This window comes from Poecile atricapillus, chromosome 13 (genome assembly GCF_030490865.1).
Source record: "Poecile atricapillus isolate bPoeAtr1 chromosome 13, bPoeAtr1.hap1, whole genome shotgun sequence".
Taxonomy (NCBI): domain Eukaryota; kingdom Metazoa; phylum Chordata; class Aves; order Passeriformes; family Paridae; genus Poecile; species Poecile atricapillus.
This window is the reverse complement of record NC_081261.1, coordinates 1247564-1265377: the sequence shown is the minus strand read 5'-3', so window position 1 is coordinate 1265377 and position 17814 is coordinate 1247564. Positions and strand designations below refer to the sequence as shown.

General features: G+C 51.5%; 2 protein-coding genes across 4 annotated transcripts in view; both read right to left on the bottom strand.

Moving 5' to 3' along the window:
• AFF4 (ALF transcription elongation factor 4) overlaps positions 1-4999 on the bottom strand; it is a 46814-nt gene extending 41815 nt beyond the window's left edge. The window contains exon 1 of one of the 3 annotated variants that reach the window (XM_058849203.1): positions 4739-4999. In XM_058849203.1, the coding sequence (XP_058705186.1) occupies positions 4739-4758 (20 nt within the window). In that variant the 5' untranslated portion in view covers positions 4759-4999. The remainder of the gene's footprint in view (positions 1-4738) is intronic. The other 2 variants (XM_058849204.1, XM_058849202.1) reach the window with 2 other exon arrangements.
• A 2050-nt stretch (positions 5000-7049) lies between these two features.
• LOC131584295 (zinc finger CCHC domain-containing protein 10-like) lies at positions 7050-17135 on the bottom strand. Its single transcript, XM_058849222.1, has 4 exons — positions 16985-17135; positions 14754-14915; positions 12008-12049; positions 7050-8989 (listed from the first exon to the last, which is right to left on the bottom strand). The coding sequence occupies exons 1-4, from the start codon at positions 17023-17025 to the stop codon at positions 8713-8715; spliced, it is 522 nt and encodes a 173-aa protein (XP_058705205.1). The 5' UTR covers positions 17026-17135; the 3' UTR covers positions 7050-8712.
• Positions 17136-17814: the final 679 nt, after the last annotated feature.

Sequence of the window (17814 nt, the reverse complement as noted above, 5' to 3'; positions counted from 1 at the left end):
TGCCTGTCAGTAAAAGTGATGTATGACCCAGCTACAGTGAGGCACCAAGGGCTCACCCCCACTTCAGGAGATGAAAAAGCAACACCAAAACCTGGCTGTCCTCCTGTTCTAACACCACACACAGCAAAGGTTACAGAGCTGGAAAAGCTCAAAGCTTCGGGATCTGCTTTTGTTGGAGACCTTTCCTGACACTTCCCAACTCTCAGCCACCCCAGGAGCTGCAGGAGGAGCTCAACCATTCCAGGGCTCATTTCTGCCCTCCATGAGGCAGCTGAGAAGCTCCAGCCCAAAGGAGAAACAGCTTAAAGCTGCCCTTGGAAACTGCAAATAACGTGGGAACATCAATCCTTCAGGAACAAGCACGCTGAAGAGAAGCACACCATTACCCTGCCTCTGGTCTCCTCCCTCCTCATGCTCCCAGTGCAGCACTGGGAATAGTGGGAAACTGCTGTGAGGCTGCAGAGGAGCACACCTGTCCACAGGGAGTGATAAAACTGCCTCTCCTGGAAAACACCATCACTAGGGGATTACACATTAGCACAAGTACACTCTATTTGTTTAATTATAAAACATGAAAGCAGCACGTTCAAGCAATTTATCAATAAATGTTGTGACATGAATAAAAACTAAGATGAACTGTTAAAAAAAAAAAAAAAGTCAGTAAAAGAGGGCTCTGATCTGCCTCATGAGGTGTTGTTTTCCATAAAAAGATGAACAGGAAGATTTCTCTTAATGAGCTGCTAACAGAAAATTAGTTCAAGACTTCAGGGCAAGAACTTCCCTTATTCCAGGTTTGTGCAGCATGGAGTATAAGGAGATTTTTTTTTTTTCCTGCTGGTACCTGGTGCTACTGGCAGTTAATAACCCAGGTTTTACACTCATCAGCAAGAATTAATGAACCAAGTAAGAACAAGAGACAAGACAACCTGAGGAACTCCAAACACCGGGGAGAAAAGACAGGGAAAAGAGGGGTTTGAAACACAGAGATGAAAAAAGAAACTTGGAAAGTAATAAAAGTCTGAGAGCCTGGGGAGATGGCAGACACCGACTGAGACACGAGTGCGTGAGGCAACGACCTCCCAGCTCCAGGAACACGGAATTTTGGCCGGCACGTCCGAGGCTGGCCCAGCCCCAAGGAGCACACGGTCACCTCAGAGAGCACCAGCGCTGCTCCAAAGTGGGAAGTGTTAATTCAGCTGGAACAGGGGCATCTAGTGCAAGCAGCTAAAAAGAGAATAAACCTGGACTCCTGCAGGAGAGAGCCACGGCCAGAGAGCGGCACAGCTCCAGGGGCTGAGTGCGCTCAGCAGAGAATCGGTGACAGGAAGGAGCAGGGGCTGTGCTTGGATTTCCTAAGCACTGACAGCAGCCCTGTCATTTCACAAGCTGCAGAGCATCTCCTTAGTCATTAGTGACTGCAGAGAAGGAACCATCCTGCAAGAGAAGAATAACTGCCACACAAGTTCTTTCATCCTGAGTTTTGCAATTCTATGAACTTGATTGCTTATTTTCTTAGTTTAACACAGTTAGCAAGATATTTTATATGCATCTAACCCTGCTCTAGCTAAATGTAATCTGCTAAAGTTTCCTGACTCGTTTCCAGACACTCCCTCTTCATCCTATGGCCTCTCCATCTCCCCACAGCTCGGGGTGCTCTGTTCTTCCAGTTTAGAGAAGGTGACACCAACCTCATTTTGGTTTTGGTCTGAGGTAGACACTGAAGGCAAAGGAGGACAAGGGATTCTGGTAGGAAGTGACCTTAAAAATCATCCAGTGTCACCATGGGCAGGGACACCTCCCACTGTCCCAGGCTGCTCCAAGCCTCATCCAACCTGGCCTTGGGCACTGCCAGGGATCCAGGGCCTGGCCACCCTCCCAGGGAAGGATTCCTTCAGTGGATCTAATCTAAACTGAAGTTTAGGTATCTAATCTCAAACTTCGTTATTTCTGAGCCTCTGCTGAAGATAACTGTGACACCACAGCAGTGGGGGAAAGGAAATAGGCCTGTAGAGCAAACCACAGGTGAGTAACAAACTGAAATGATGTGGCCAAGAACAATTATTGCCACAGAAAAGAAACCTCAGTCACCAAAAACTCCAGACTATCCCTACATCCTCACACTGGGGGACTCCAAACACCACACTGTAACTCATACTCCTCCCAGCTCAGCACACATGTTGCTGTGGCCTCTTGGAAGCTGCTCAAGGTCTCTCCATGTGCCCAAATCTGCCTATGGCAGAGGTGCTGATTTCCTGGCTCAGCTCTCAAGACTCGACTCTCAGTATTTCCGCCCTCAACACTGCAAATTTCTGATGATCTGAGCAAGAGGACAAGCAGTGATGATCACAAAAACTCCCAAACCAAGAGGATGAGCAGGAAGGGAAGGGAGCAGTCAGGAGCAGCTTTGGCTCACTGAAAACGCAGTGAGGGACACAAGGACAGCTCCAGCAGCACCTGGTCCCAGAGTCCCTGGTGGCAGGCATCAGAAGATGCCAGAGCTGCTGTCTCAGTCAGTAAGGCACAGGTCACAGATGTCCTTAGTCACATCCGACACGGGAGCACCCACGCTGGAAAACACCGGGGCAGAACACACCCGCCAGCAGCCACAGCAGCAACTGGAGTGCAAATGCCACCCTGCCATGGACCAGCTGCAACCTCAGGACACATTTCTCTTTGTCTACAAAGCCCCCAAGAAGCAAACTCTATGGTTTGTGCAGACAGAAATGTGGCATCTTCTCATTAAAGATCTGGGTCGTAACCGTGCAAAAGCATCTGCACATTCCAGGTTCCTAAAAAAACATCCTAGAAATCCAAGTCGTATTTCACTGGGGTTTTATCGTGTTTTATCAAGTTCAGGTCACTAGAACTGGCAAGAATGCTAAACATATAAATATGAATTATTTTTGTAGGTTGCTGTGTGGCTTCTCACACAAAAACTGACCCCAGGGGCTCAGTCTCACTCACTCGATGTTTCAGACAGGGAGAGAAGTCATAAAACAAGAACTGCAAAGATGTTTAGAGGAAATATCAGGAACCTGAGACAGCTTTTGAGATTAGAGTTGAAATTCAGTGTTTTCCTTCATTGCTATTTAACTGTACTGGAGTCCTGGGGGCACTTTTTGGTGCCACAATATAAAAAAGATAAAATGCTGACAGCATCCAAAGAAGGGACATGGGGATGGGGAAGGGTGAGGAAGGACCATGAAGGAGCTGCTGAGGGCACTTGGTTTGTTCTGCTGGAGAAGAGGAGCCTGAGGTCAGAGCTCACTGGGGGCTGCAGCTCCAATCCCTGCTCCTGGGACAGGGACAGCAGCCAGGGAAGGGCTGGAGCTGGGCCAGGGGAGGTTTGGGTTGGATTTTGGGAAAGGTTCTTCCCCCAGAGGGTGCTGGCACTGCCCAGGCTCCCCAGGGAATGGTCCCAGCCCCGAGGCTGCCAGAGCTCCAGGAGAGCTTGGACAGCGCTCCAGGGATGGAGCTGGGATTGTTTGGGGTCTGTGCAGGGCCAGGGGTGGCACTGGATGATCCTGTGGGTCCCTCCCAGCTCAGGATATGCCAGGATTGTCTCACTCCTGCAAACACCCTGTACGGGAGGCAGCAAATGACAAACACTGACATTGATACATTAATAAAGCCAAGATATTCATCATGCCAAAAGACGAATTTTCCCTTTTGTTCCTGAACAAGACCTGCTCCCATCCCAGTATAACCACTGAGTAACTCCAGTGTGACACTGGGACGGTCCCACACCTCGAGGCTGACACACAACAGCAGCACAGGGAGTTTAATCACGTTTCCCTCATTAGAGGAGACATGAAATGACCAATCAGGTGCACAACCACTCCTGCAAAGCACTTCACTAGACCCTGTTTTGCAATAACCCCCCCAGGCTGCAAATCCCCATTTGCCAGGGACCTGAAAGAAGAATTCAGTAGTTTTAAAGGAATGTCAGGAACTAGAAATACACCTGAGAGATCAGAAGATGGGAGGGAACACAGGTGACAAACAAACACACAGCCCTGAGCAGAACCAGTTCATTCTAAAGAGGGACACTGAGGAAGGGCCTGTCCAGTCCCACAGGGGCAGGTGGGGGCCTGGCTGCCATCACTGGAAACACAGAAATGTTTAAAATCACCAGTATTCCTGAGAAAATGATCAAACAAGGCCATAAAGAGGAGAGAGATGAGCAGGGGGAACAGCAGGTCCCACACCTGCCCCTTTTCATGCTCCTTTTCCATTGTACAGCATCTGCCCCGGCTGTGAGTGAGGTTTAGGGACAAGCACTCAGTTCTCCCCCAAAATTCAGTTAACCACTTGTTCCTTTCCAGAAGAGAACCACAGACACAGCACTGAACACACCAATACCTGGCTTACACATCTCAACACTTTCTTGCTTTGTTTTGTTCATAGGAAAAGGGGAGAAAAAAGGAAAAAAGCCAGCCCAGAGTCCAGGAACGTTAAGCGACTCCTCTTTTACAAAGTCCAGCAGAACCCCCCACCAGGGATGAGGCTTTACATAACAGCCACCCACTCACTCCGGGACGGGATTGTGTCCGAACCCCGACTCTTCGTTCCCCGAGCTGCGGCAGGAGCTGCCCGAGGCCGATCCCGGGAGCCCCCGAGCCCCGCGGAGCCCCCGAGCCCCGCGGCCCGAGCCGGTCCCGCCCGCTCCATCCCGAGCGGCGCCGGCCCCAAACCGCGGAGAGCAAAGGGGAAGGAACAAAGCCCTGACGTCAATTACCGGAACAGGATTAAATCCATCAGCGGGGAGGGCAGCGCAGCGGCGAGCCCGCCGCAGATCCCCGTTCCAGGGGATGCCCCGGGCGGCGCTTCCCGGGGAGGGACCCCCGCCCTCCGCAGGGCGGCACCGCGGGCCGCGAGCGCGGGGAAATCCGCGGCTCCCGGCGGGAGATGCGCCTGGAGCGGCCGGTCCCAGCCTCGGGCCCGCCGGTTCCGCCCGGGGGGGCGGCCGGGATGTCCCGGGAGTGCCCGGGAGTGCCCGGGGCGGGCGCGGCGCGGCCCCGGCGCTGCCCCGGTGCCGGCGGGAGGCCCGGCCCGGGCGCGCTCACCTGCGCTGGCCGCTCCGCTAGGCCCGGACCATCTCCTGGCTGCCGCCACCGGCGAACGATGAGGCCCGAAGAGCCGGCGGCGAGTCACGGAGCGCCGGGGGGCGCGGGGCGGGCCCGGCCCGGGGGAGGGGGGGCGGCTCACAAGGGGGCGGCCGCTCCGTAGGGGTCCCGGCGGTCCATGGCGGGCCGGCGCCGGGCTGGCGGCTCGCAGGGCTCGGGCAGGACCGCGGCTCGGCCGGGGCTGCGCTGGGCCCGGTCCCGGTCCTGATCCCGATCCCGGCCCGGTCCCGCCTGGCGCTTCCCGGCGGCCCCCGCGCGCCGCCGCCGCCCCGATCACGTGACGCGCGGGAACACACGTGACCCCGGCGGAGCGCGCGCGCGTGGGGGGCGTGGCGTGATCCAGACCCCGCCCACCTCGCGCGACGGCGGGAGAGTCACGTGGGCAGCGCGCGGGGAGCGCTCCCGCGGGCGCGGCGCCCCCTGGCGGCGGCGGGAGGGAGGGACGCGGAACCCCGGGAACGGCCGGGATCAGCTCGGGGTCAGCCCGGGATCGGCCGGGATCGGCCCGGGATCAGCTCGGGATCAGCCCGGGATCGGCCCGGGATGAGCCCGGGAACGGCCCGGGATCGGCCCGGGAGCGGCCCGGGAGCGGCCCGGGATCAGCCCAGGATCAGCTCGGGATCAGCCCGGGATCGGCCCGGGATGAGCCCGGGAACGGCCCGGGATGAGCTCGGGAACGGCCGGGATCAGCCCGGGAACGGCCCGGGATCAGCCCGGGAACGGCCGGGATCAGCCCGGGAACGGCCCGGGATCAGCCCGGGAACGGCCGGGATCAGCCCGGGAACAGCCCGGGATCAGCCCGGGATCAGCTCGGGATCAGCTCGGGATCGGCCCGGGAACAGCCCGGGATCGGCCCGGGAATGGCCCGGGAACGGCCCGGGATCAGCTCGGGATCGGCCGGGAGAGCCGGGATGGTTCAGCCGGGAGGGGAGAAGGTTCGGGGTCACCCAATTGTGTCCTCCCAGTGCCTGAAGGAGCTGCAGGAAAGATGGAGAGAGAAGATTTCCAAGGGATGGAGGTTTAGGGCGCAGGGAATGGCTCCCAGTGCCAGAGGGCAGGGATAGATGGGATGTTGGGCAGGAATTCCCGGCTGGGAGGGTGGTGAGCCCTGGCACAGGTGCCCAGAGCAGCTGTGGGTGTCCCTGGATCCCTGGCAGTGCCCAAGGCCAGGCTGGACAGGGCTTGGAGCAGCCTGGGACAGTGGGAGGTGTTCCTGCCATGGCAGGGATGGCACTGGATGGGCTTTAGGGTCCTTCCCACCCAAACCATCCTGGGATTCTGGGATTCTCCGCCGCTCTGGGGTCAAGGCTGGCAGCACACACTTGGGTGAACAAAGGAGGCTGTGCAGATCCACCTCAGCCAGGACCCATTCATTGTCCCAGGGCTCGGACAAACACAACTTCACAAAGCAAATCCATCACTGGAGAACCTCCTATTTATTAAGGACTCCTCCCTAAGAAAATAAATCAATGCACTAATCCAGAGACTGTGCAATGCACTTGCATCCAGAGCAGCCAAAAGCTGTTTGAGTGGCAGCTGTTTGCATTAAGAAAGGCCTGCACTCAGAAATGGGGCTGTCTCTCCCTTTTCCTGCCCTCCCCTCTGTTCCCAGCGTTTCTCCTTGAAAGGTGACGGATTTTCCTGAGGCTGTTTTCCTGCCAGGCTGCATCAACTGCTCCCCCGCAATGAGCAGTGGCAGCTTTGCTTGGAGTGGGAGGGATTAAACAGGCCTGGAACAATTCCTGGTTAACAGGGTTTTTATAAAATTCCTAATCCAGCAGGAGAGCAGGAAGTGAGGTAGTGACGGATGAAGGAGGGTAAGGCTCTGGCCAGGCTCTGGGGTTTAATCTGTAAAATAAGAACATGTAGAGACAAAGTAACCAGAAAAGGCAAGAAGAAAAATAAAATAAGCCAATACAAACGTTGTATTTGAAACTAAACTGGTTTTGTTTTAAAAAAAGTCTGGATACAGACTGACTTCTGGCTGGAGAACTTCCTGGGGAGCAATCCTGCCCCTCTGTGAGGGAATGCCAGGGCAACTCCAGCTGAAACCTGCACACAAACACCACAAATATTTTAGATATTTGCAGTAAGCATCAACTTAGCATCTACTGTTTAATAATTTATTCATTTTCCCATTAAATGGTACATTCACTCCACAAGACTTAAACACCTTTCTGGTAGTTTTATTTACAGTCTGCAGTGTGTTCTGTAAAACACAGGAGTGGTCACAGACAGACACAGAGCACAGGTGTTTTCAAACATTTAAATAAGTACAGTTTATTCCAAATTAACTCTACACACTATTTTTCCATAAAAATATAAAAAATAGTTTAGTTACTGTATTTAACCTAAACCAAGATACTTCAGAATTCTTCCACAAATGATGCCCCCTCCATCACCAAATAAAATACTAATGACAACTGCTTCAATCCATCAGAAACAGATAATTCCCACTCTGCATCCAGCAATCCCCGTTCTGCAGCGTGTTTGGATCTGCTTTCGTTGGGTTTGGGGGGGTTTTGCACTCTCCTGCTGCTCCAGGGCCATTCCCACAATCAAGGAAGGACTGAATTCCTGCAGCACTGCAATCCTGCATCTCACACATTCCCTGGGAAACACATCCAAAGGGGAACACTTCCCTTTGAGACCTTCATTTCCAAGGAGTTTCCTTCTTACTGAGCATCCAGTGAAAATCCAGTTCTGTTTGCCATGATTCCTCTGGTTTTGCTGGCCATGTTATGGATGGGAATATTCTGGTGGACTTCTGCAGAACTTGTCTCACTGGGGCTTTTACACTGAATTTACAAAAAAAAGGCACAAAGATGAACCTCCTAAAGCAGCACCCGATTCACTGAGCTGCTGCTTTCCAACACCAGCACTCTGTGTCTCAGCAAACACCTCCAACACACGAGCCAAGGACACAGGGGAGTGAAAAGCCCAGAGCCTGTGGGCAGGACAAGCACTACATTGACCAGGAACAAATCAACACAGCTCAACTGGATGGTGCAGTTAAGACTCGACCTGGAAGCATCAGGAAAAGCCACTGGAACACAAGCTCAGCACACAGAATCCATTTGTCACCAGCGAGATGGGAGGCTCTGTGTGGGACACGTTGTGCATTCAGCTTCAACAATGCCAGAGCTCCACAGCAGCACTGAAAAACTTCTGCTTTGAGCAGTTTGGAGGGTTTTTTTCTCAATGGAAGTGAAGCTGTCATTAACAGAAGAACAGCACACGATGCACAGCATAATCTGCAATAAAAAGCTTTTGCTTTCCAGCATGTAAACATCCAGGTTACTGGACTTTAGCTCATATAAACAAATCTGATGATAGAACTCTTTTAATTTTATTTTTTTTTCTGGAACTAAAAAAGTAAAATCTTCCATAAAAGGATAAACCACAAAAATACTCTCTCAGTAAGTCTCACGTGCCATTTAATACCTTCCATGTCCTGTGAACAACTACGCAAAACACTTAGAAACTGGAGCAGTAGAAATGTTGACCACTGAATGTTTGGCAGATGTGCTCCAGGCCCCAGGGAGGGCTGTGTCACTCACTCCACACCAGTCCTGCACCTCCCCAGCTATTTCTTCTTCTTCTTCTTCGGGGGCTCATCCTCAGAGCTGCTGTCTGTGCTGCTGCTGCTGCTGCTGCTGCTGGAGGAGCTGGAATCCGACTCGAAGTCGGAGGAGGAGGAAGAGCTGCTGGAGGAGGGGGAGGAGGAGGAGGAGGAGGAGTTGCTGTCCTCACTGTCACTGTCAGAGGAGGAGGAGGAGGTAGAGGAATCCTCGCTGTCAGAGGAGGAGTCGCTGGCTGAGCTGTCGCTGCTGCTGCTGCTGGAACTGGTCACACTCTTGGACCTGAGGGAGAAGAGAGAGCTGAGCCCAGCCCTGGCAGAGCCCATCACACCGTGTTCCCTCTGCTCTGTTGTAATCATCCACAGATCAATTCTTTGCCTTGAAAATTTCCACACCCCACCATCGAAATTTCCAGGCCTCACCATCTAAGATGCATTCCTGTGCCCTCCCCTCCCTTTTCCACTCCTGGCTGAGTGGATTTTGGCCATTTGGGCAATGGCAGAGTGGCCCCAGGGCATGCCATAACCCAGCAGGACTGCAGAGAGAGGCAGGCAGGGAAAGCTGCCCAGGAGCTCGTTCCTAGCCCTGAGCAGGGCTTTACTGGCCCCACTGCCCTGTGCTACCCCAGCCTTGGGGAAAATGAGCCCGGCTCAGCCCCTGCCTCACCACTGCAACAGCCAAATTCTGCCTCTGCAAGAGTCAGGGCAGGTTTCAGCAGTGATTTCACCAAGGTCAGAGCTGTTCACAGCAAAAACTGTTCTTAGATTACCCCTGGCAAAAGAAAACAAAGTACCTGCCACTACAGGATGATTGTGTTTTCCAGGTGGAGGAGAAGGGTGGAAACAATCCAAGATTAAGACAGAATGATGAACAGAGCAGAGAGGATTTCTGTATGCTCTGCATTTTTTTCCATGTTCAGCCCTTCCTGGGGCCATTGTTCTCAATATCAACATCTCTGATTAAGGGGGGTGACATGAACTCCAAGAAAGGACAACTCAGTTCTCCCAGAGATCTTTCCCCAAAGTACAAGAGACTGGTTCACCTGCCTTCCCACCAAAGTCAATCAAAGAGCATCCAAAAATCATAAATCATAATGCAGAATCTTGTTTCCATTAGAAAATTCATGCAGTGTTTTTTATCAGAGGGTTTGGGTAAATGTAACAACTCAGGAAGTGCCTGTGTTAAGGTTATTGAAGAGTGTGAGGTTTTTTCATCATATCAGCCCTGTCAGCTGACAAATGTGGGTGTGGATTAAGCCACAAAGCACTGAAGTTTTTATAACACATCTGTAATCTGCTATCTCTGTGCAGACACGACTGCTCATCACACACACATCCAAAAGGGCTGCCTAAACACTGCCATTTCTGGGAAAAAAAAAAACCAGCACTAAGACAAGGAAAATAAAAAGTGGGAGTAGTAGTTTCAGTCTGAGCAGTTCCATGAGATGGGCAGGAATCAGAGGAGCCCCTGAGTAACTCTGAACTTGCTCTTCCTGATCACCTTTCACAAAATCCACAGCAGCAATCCATGGACAGCCAATGTTTGGGTTTATCCCAAAACCCATCCCCAGGAATATCAGGATTCTGCACTTAAAGCTGCCTCTCCCAGAGGGAAGCAAGAGCTGGGGAGAGGAAACAGGCAGGAACTTGTTCTCAGGAGAGGCAACACGTGGGCTGGTACTGACAGCAGGAGCAGGGAGATGGGAACAGGTAAAACCCCAACACAAAACAGAGTTTGGGAACGTGGCTGCAGAGGCTGCAGGCTGGTAATCCAAGACTTTGGGGTTATCACACCCCTGAGAAAGCACAGAATTTTTAAAGCAGGAGCACTCATCCTCCTCAGGGCAAGTTTCCAAGAGTTCATCTCTGACTCTGGTGGGACACTGAGGCCAAGGAAGGTGGCTCTGTCACCTGAGGTCACAGCTCAGCAGCTGCTCTGCCTCAGCCTGTTTTTCTGGTTAGGCCTGAGCTCCCTTATTAGTGTTTATATCAAAATAAACACACTCTGTGGAAAAGCTTCGTGCTCCTCCTGCCAGAACCCAAACTTGGACAGAGTTTTATTTTAAATCTGGAACTTATAAATTTGCTGGATTCTCCACATTTAATTCTTCCCATATTATAATGAAATTCTAAATATCAAGCTGACTGGAAATGAATTTATATGGATGATGGATTCAGTGCTTGCATAGAAGCAGAAGAATAATGCAGATTTACAAGTGTTTTAAAATTCCAATGAAAAAGTGCCCAAACCACTCCCTTCCCTATGAACCCTTTTGCTCTGTCCGTTTTTGCACTGGTTTGGAGCTCAAACACTCTGTAAATAATTACACCAGCAAAGGCTGCAGTGTCTGAGGAAGCTGAGGCAGGAAGAGGCCTGAGCTGCCCAGCTCAAAACCAGTTAATTCATGATCTCACCAGTCCTGAGTAAGTCCAGCAATAAATTGGCACTTCTGGGAAAGCAGCCCTTGCTAAAACACACTGAGACAGCCCAGCATTCCAACAAACCACATTCCACAGGGCAGCCTGGAATAAAGGAACACTTTAAAGATCTGCTCTGCCTTATTTACTGCCTGCCACACACAGCAAAGGCCTGGCCTTTAAATTCCTCCTGAAAACTGGGTTAGATCACACTGAGAGACCCAGAAGTGACAACAAAGGGGAAGAGATGCAAAGACAGTCCCTGGTGGAAAACTCCAACATGATTCCAGGAGTGTTACAGCCACAGTTCTGGCTGTTCCTCCTTTCCATTTGCTAAGAAAGCAAATTCCCAAGTAAACATTAATGCAAAGTAAAGTACAAACAATGTCAAAAGAGTTCTTGGCTCCAACCAGGACTTGGAGAGGGACAGGCTCATTTCCTGGATTTTGGTTTAGTTTGGGATCAAGGGGGTTTTTAAGATGTTTTATTTCATCCTCTAGACAAAGCTTGAGAGAGAGAGAGAGAACTGGCAGGAGAAGGGAAGGAAAAGAGCAGAAGTCAGAGCAGGATGGGCAGGTGGAGCAATGAGAGATCCCTGTGCCAGTCTTGTTTCAGAGACCCCTGATGGACTCTGGGGCAGAAATAGGAACTTTTATTACTACAGCAAGATCATGCAGGGGGAGGAGAATCAGCAGGGAGAAAAACAGAGAATAAAATTCTGAGAGTTTTTGGACAGGGAGGAGTAGAAATTCTCCAGATGTTTGTCAGACAAAAGCTGGTAACAGCCTCAAAGCAGTAAAACCAAAAGCTGACTTTTGCCACCCTCCTCCCAAAGTCCTGCAGGAACATCAGGGCAGGGCCAGTCCCACCAACCCCCACGTACCTTTTCTTCTTGGTCTTCTTTTCTGCAGCACTTTCTCCAGAGCTAATTAAGGGGGAAAAAAAATAATGGCTTTGATTAATGCAATAGGAAAATTAACTGAATAGCAGCACACTGAGGCTGAGTTTAACATTCAAAGGGTACTGGGCAGCTCAGTCCTGTGCAAAGCAGAGCAAAACCCACCTGTGAGCCAGGGGAGGAACAGGCAGCAATTCAGCTCTAATTTTCTGTGCTATTTATGCTCCTCTCTGCCCTTTTCCTCGTTTTGTACGGGCAGCAGCAGCTGGGATGTGAAAGGCACAGGAGAAAAGGATACAAAGAAGTTGTGTGTAACTATATTTAGCAACAAGTGAATTGATTGAGATCAAGGGTAAAAGCTTGACTTAGCCTGTAGCTTTCACATTTCTTTCAAGTGCAGAAAGAAACAGAAAAATCCATTTATACTGATGCTTTCCAGCTTTGTGCCTTTCAGATTCCCAAGTGCTCATCACCTCACACAGTTTTAGTGGTGCCACAGAAGGAAGCTCTTTGTGTGCCACCAGAAAAATGAGATTTCTCCAATTTTTTATTTTCACACACAAGGTATGAAAACATTATCCTCACACCAGAGCTTTCCACGCTCCCCACGCTCTCCTGTGTGCCAGGGGAAGATTCACTGATATTCACATTCCAATCCCTCCCATCCATATTTACATTCCCAAGCTCTGCAGGTAACCAGGGGGTTCCCAGGTAAGAGGAGTCACAGTGAGAACAGAATTCAACCCCAAAGCACCTTTGAGGAGACAGGACCTGACTCAGGGAGTGCCTCCCTCTCCTGTGTGAGGTGTGGGTTTTTTAGGAGCTACTCCAGGAGTTCCTGCTCTGCTCTGGACACTCCCTCAGCTCAGGGCTGGGCTCAGAGCTCCATCAGCACCTGGTGGAACATTTCCTCAGCTCCCTGCTCTCCCAGCCCTGCTCTAGGCTGGGCAGGCACTGAGGGGCTCACCCCAGAACTGTGGGGCCAGTGCCAGGCAAGCTCAGGGAGCCTGGAACAACTGGGAAAGGACTTCATGCTGAAAAAGCCTGGATGAGGTTGGCAGAGGTAAATATTGACCTTTTTAGGCTGGGTTTGCCTTCTGGTTAATGATTCCTGTGTGGCTCTTTAAAGGTGGTGACACAGGCTCTCCAAAACCAACCCCTGGGACACCAAACTTCTCCCAGGGCAAGGAAGAACCTCCCACAGCAAGTGACACAAAAAGTGTCACACAGCTGTGACCCTGGAAGTTGTTTTTCCATGAGGAAAAGGCCTTGGAAGTGTAGCACTGGCAGCTAAGGAACAGGATCCCTCCTGGCACAGCTAAGGAGCTTTTGATGACATAACCCCCGTGAATCCAGCCCCATTTACCAGGATTAAACACTGCTCCCACCTAGGGATTACTCAGGCTTCCTTCCACGAGAGGCTTTTTCCCAGAACATTCCTCTCTCACTGTAAGAGCCCCAAATCTCCACCAGAAAAGTGGCAGAAAAGCAACAAGGAAATAATCTGAGCCTTAAAGTTAGCCTAAAAATCTTGAGTCCCTGGAGAGACTCTGCCTCCAAAGGTGCCAATTGTCAGAGCCCAAGCACTCCTGATCTATCTACAACACTGGGTGACTAATTACTTCCCAATTACTCACTGGATCAAAATTAATTTCAAAATCAATCACTTTACATCACTCTGCTCACAAGGTAAGAGTCTCCACTCCAGGCAGGGCATCAGCCCTGTGACTCAGAGCTGCTGCTGAGCTGAAGCAGCTGAGGAGGACAAAGAGCCCGGCCTGCCTGAGCTCCCACCCTTCCCTGTCCCATCAGGAGGCAGCAGAAGCTGGGAATGCTCTCCCTACCTCCCACCCTGGCAGGGGGATGAGCTGGAAGTGGCAGGGACTGAGGACACGTGGCCAAACCCTCAGGAATTCCAGGTGCAAGGAGTGGCACTGGGAGTGCCCCTGTTCCTCTCCTGCTCCCAAAACCCAACGGGAGCAGAGCGGCAGGAACGACCCTGACATCGAGGAATTCCACAGCAAACTGAGGTGCTGCACTACTTCTGCTTGTTAAAACAATTGTTAACCTGGGGGAAGCATTAAGATGCACTCCCAGGGCAAAGTGGAAAGGAAATCAGGTGCCACACGCAGAGTTCTGTTCAGGTTTTGCTGTTCCTTCCATTTTCTCGGCTGCCACAAGAGGAAGCAGTGGTGCAATTCAGGGAGATGTTCTTACTCCATGCTTGAGTTGAAGCTGAAAACCCAACTGCCCCTCACCTGTCTGACCCCTCAGCTCCAGGGAGCAGCAGGAGTGGGGCTGGGCCAGGTTTAACTGCAGCTCTGAGCAGCAGACCTGGACACGGGGTTTGCTACAAATCCATCTCCAGCTTTCACTGTAAATCTGCTTGGGCAGCACATCCACACCAAACCAACCAGCCAGGGAATCCAGGAAACTGCTCCACTACCAGAAAGACTCCAACTAATTTAACTTGGGCTCAGTGTGTGGCTTTTGTTTCAGACAGGCCAAAACAGCTTTAAATGTATTTCAGATGAGCAGGTGTTAATGAAATTAAAATGTTGATTTTAATTCTCTGGGACCTGAGTGTACATATTTCACCTAACACACAAATCAGCTCTAACATTAAACACACACCCAAAATCTGGAGGAAAAGATCACAGAAAATGGTCTGGGACAACATCTTTTCTTTTATTTCAATCATAAACCAGACATTTCATCCTGCCAGTCTTACCTCTGTTGCAGCAGGAGCTGCTTTTCTTTCTCCTTAAGGATTTTGGCCAGCTGAGCTGTCCTTGAAGGCCTGTGCAGGTATTTTCTCTTCCCTGTACATTCATATGTCCAGTGGCCAAACTCTAAACACTTCTGACACCTCACATGCTGCTTGTTTGCCTCCCTAGAAAAACACAGAATTGGTTAAGTAACTCATTCCAGGACTGTCCTACCCAGTGAAAAAATAGTCAGGTTTTTTTATCATGCAGTTTTAATCAAGCTGTGATTAAACCAGATGTCCACAAGTGCTTCAGGTTTTCTTCTGAATCAGGACATGGGCAGTAACACCAAATAGATACAGAATCCAGATCTTCATTTATTAAAACACTTTCACAGGGCAACAATCACACAGCTCAATGTGGTTCTGGTTGCAGAGAAATCACTGAAATCCTGTTTTAGAACAGCAGCTTCATTTCCAGTTCCTGAACTGTAACACCCAAGTCCCAAACTGCCCAATTCTCACCCACAGCCCAGGGCTCTCTGAGAGGCTCCCAGTAAATCCAAACAAGCTACACCCAGGAGCTGGGCAAGCCTGGCATGAAGTTTATCTTTGGGACAATCAGGGTCCCAAATTCTGAGCAGAGTGAATGGAGCCAAACCTCCCTGAGTGCCCCGTGCCCAAACACCTGCAGCAGCAGGGAGATTTCACACTCAGTCTCACTTCTCACTCTGGTAAAATCCCATGGGCATTTTTAGAAATCAGGGAAAGGAAAACACTCTTATTTTCATGCTGGAGCTCTGAAGCTGTTTTGCCTCCTCTCCCAGCTGCTCTCCTCCTTTACAGACAAGGGAACTCACCCAGCCCGGGTCCTCCTCAAGGTCACAACCAAAATTAGTTCTGGGCTCAGGGCTGTGCCACTTCAGTTCCCTGCCACTGCTGTCTCCTCCTGCCACCTTCAGCTCTTGTTCCAAGCACCAAAATATGAATTGTTCGAGGCCAGCCCATGTAAACTATCTGAAATTGCAGCCTGGCTAACCTGGGAAGCTCCCAGACTCATGGATGAGGATGAAGGGACAGATCAGCAATGAGCAAAGCTGTGAATTGCTTCTCCCTCAGCTTCAGCCACCACTTTTTGTGCCAGTTCCTGAAGGGAATCTTGTGCTGAGCATTCATCACGTTCCCAATGCAGAGCATTTGGCTTCATCCTCAAGCCTCAGAAATTCTCAGCACGAAAACTTGATTAAACTCCCAGCCTGCAGAGCACAATGAGCTTGGACTCGGGCAGGAATCAGAATATCTGGGAATGAACAGAAGCCAGCAGCTCAGAGGGGGTTGCTTTGCCTTTGTCTCCTCGCCACAGCAGCTACAATCAGCAGAGCCACGACTCCCCCTCCTCTTCATCAATATCAACCCCCAAAACCAGGGTTTGTCTCCCTCAGACCCCACAGGAACAGCTCTGGATGTTTACAGCCCATCACTGAGCGTCTGCAGAGCTGCTCACACCAGCAGACAACCCCGTGGGAGCCAAAAAGGTGAGGATTAAACCCTAAACCCGAGAAAATTAACGGGAGAACACCAGCACTAAGGAGTCTGACACGAATGGGAAGCACAAAACTGAAGGAAACTTTTAGCAGGGATGAGTGATCCCAGGCCTGGAGCAAAGGCTGATGGAGGGACAGCTCAGCACAGACCCGGCAACCTCAAAGACATCAAATCTAAACACTGAGTCCTCAACTCAGATAAAACAGCAACTCAGAACAAATAATCCAGGAGTACTTTGAAATCTCAAGTTACTTTCCACTAGGAAAATGTAAACAGCTGCCCACATTCTGCACATTGTGACTGGACAAAAACCCCACAGTTCAAAAATTAAAACAAGAGAAATAAATTAGTTTAAGGAAAAAAGCAACACCCAAAGCAACGAAGAGCTGAAAAAGCAATGGCTCCTCCCGAGCCCCCCGGTGCCGCTCCCAACGCTCCCCGCCGGGCGCCAGAGCCCAACAACTCCCTCAGGCTCCTCAGAACCGCACTGAGGAAAGCCCTGGGCAGGAAAGGAGCCCCCGCCACCCTCGAGCTCAAACCCCGGCCGTGCACGGACACCCGGGGCCGCCATCGTTCCGCCCCAGCCGTGTTTTGGGCTGCGCGCCCCCGGGACACAGCGGAACGGCAGGAAGGCCTCGGAGCGCCGGGAAAACGCCGGGAGCCGCTCCTCAGCCCGTGCCCGCCCAGCGCGGCCCCCCGCTCCCACTCACGCCTGTCTGCGGGCAATCAGCCGGTGCATGGGCGTCGCCATCTTAACTCCCGGGCCGGAAGTGAGGCGGCCGCGGGAGCGGCGGGACTAGCGGCGGCCACGGGGCATGCCGGGACATGCGGCCTTGTGGGCCGGATGCGGCCGCCATAGAGAGAGAGAGAGTCCTCCCGGACCATAGAGAGAGTCCTCCAGAGTCATAGAGAATTAGACCTCCAGGGTCATAGAGAGCGAGTCCTCCAGGGTCATAGAGAAAGAGTCCTCCAAGGTCATAGAGAATTAGTCCCCCTGGACCATAGAGAAAGCGTCCTCTGGCGGCCAGAGCGGCAGCGCCCGCAGAGCTGTACTCTCTATCGCCCCCGCCGCTCCTGCCGCGCCATTGCCGGGCCCGGGCCCGCTCCTTTTTTGTGTCCCTGCCCCTGTCTTGGGTTCTTTGCGGTTTCTTTGGTGGGCAGCAATTCAGCTCTCATGGCTTAATTTGTAAACCCATGATACCTAATTATCTTTCAGGTTTGAAGGAAAACTACAAAACCAGGAGTTTAACATTTTAATATTTATTTCCCTGCAAATTCTTGAGGTAACAGAAGCGGTGTAAAGGGCTCCTGGGTAACTTCAGTAGCACAGGGGGGATTCTGGAGAGCTGTGGTGAGATTTAGGGCAGCCCGATGGCAGATCCCTCAGAGGAAGGGATCAAAATCCCTTTCCCATTTGAATATCCCAGAATATCCCGACGAACCTTACGTCAGGTGACGTGTGGGGGCTATTTACAGCAGCCCGAGGAAGAGCCTGTGGCAGACACCAGCCAGGGATTATTTTAAGCCCACATTCGTGGTC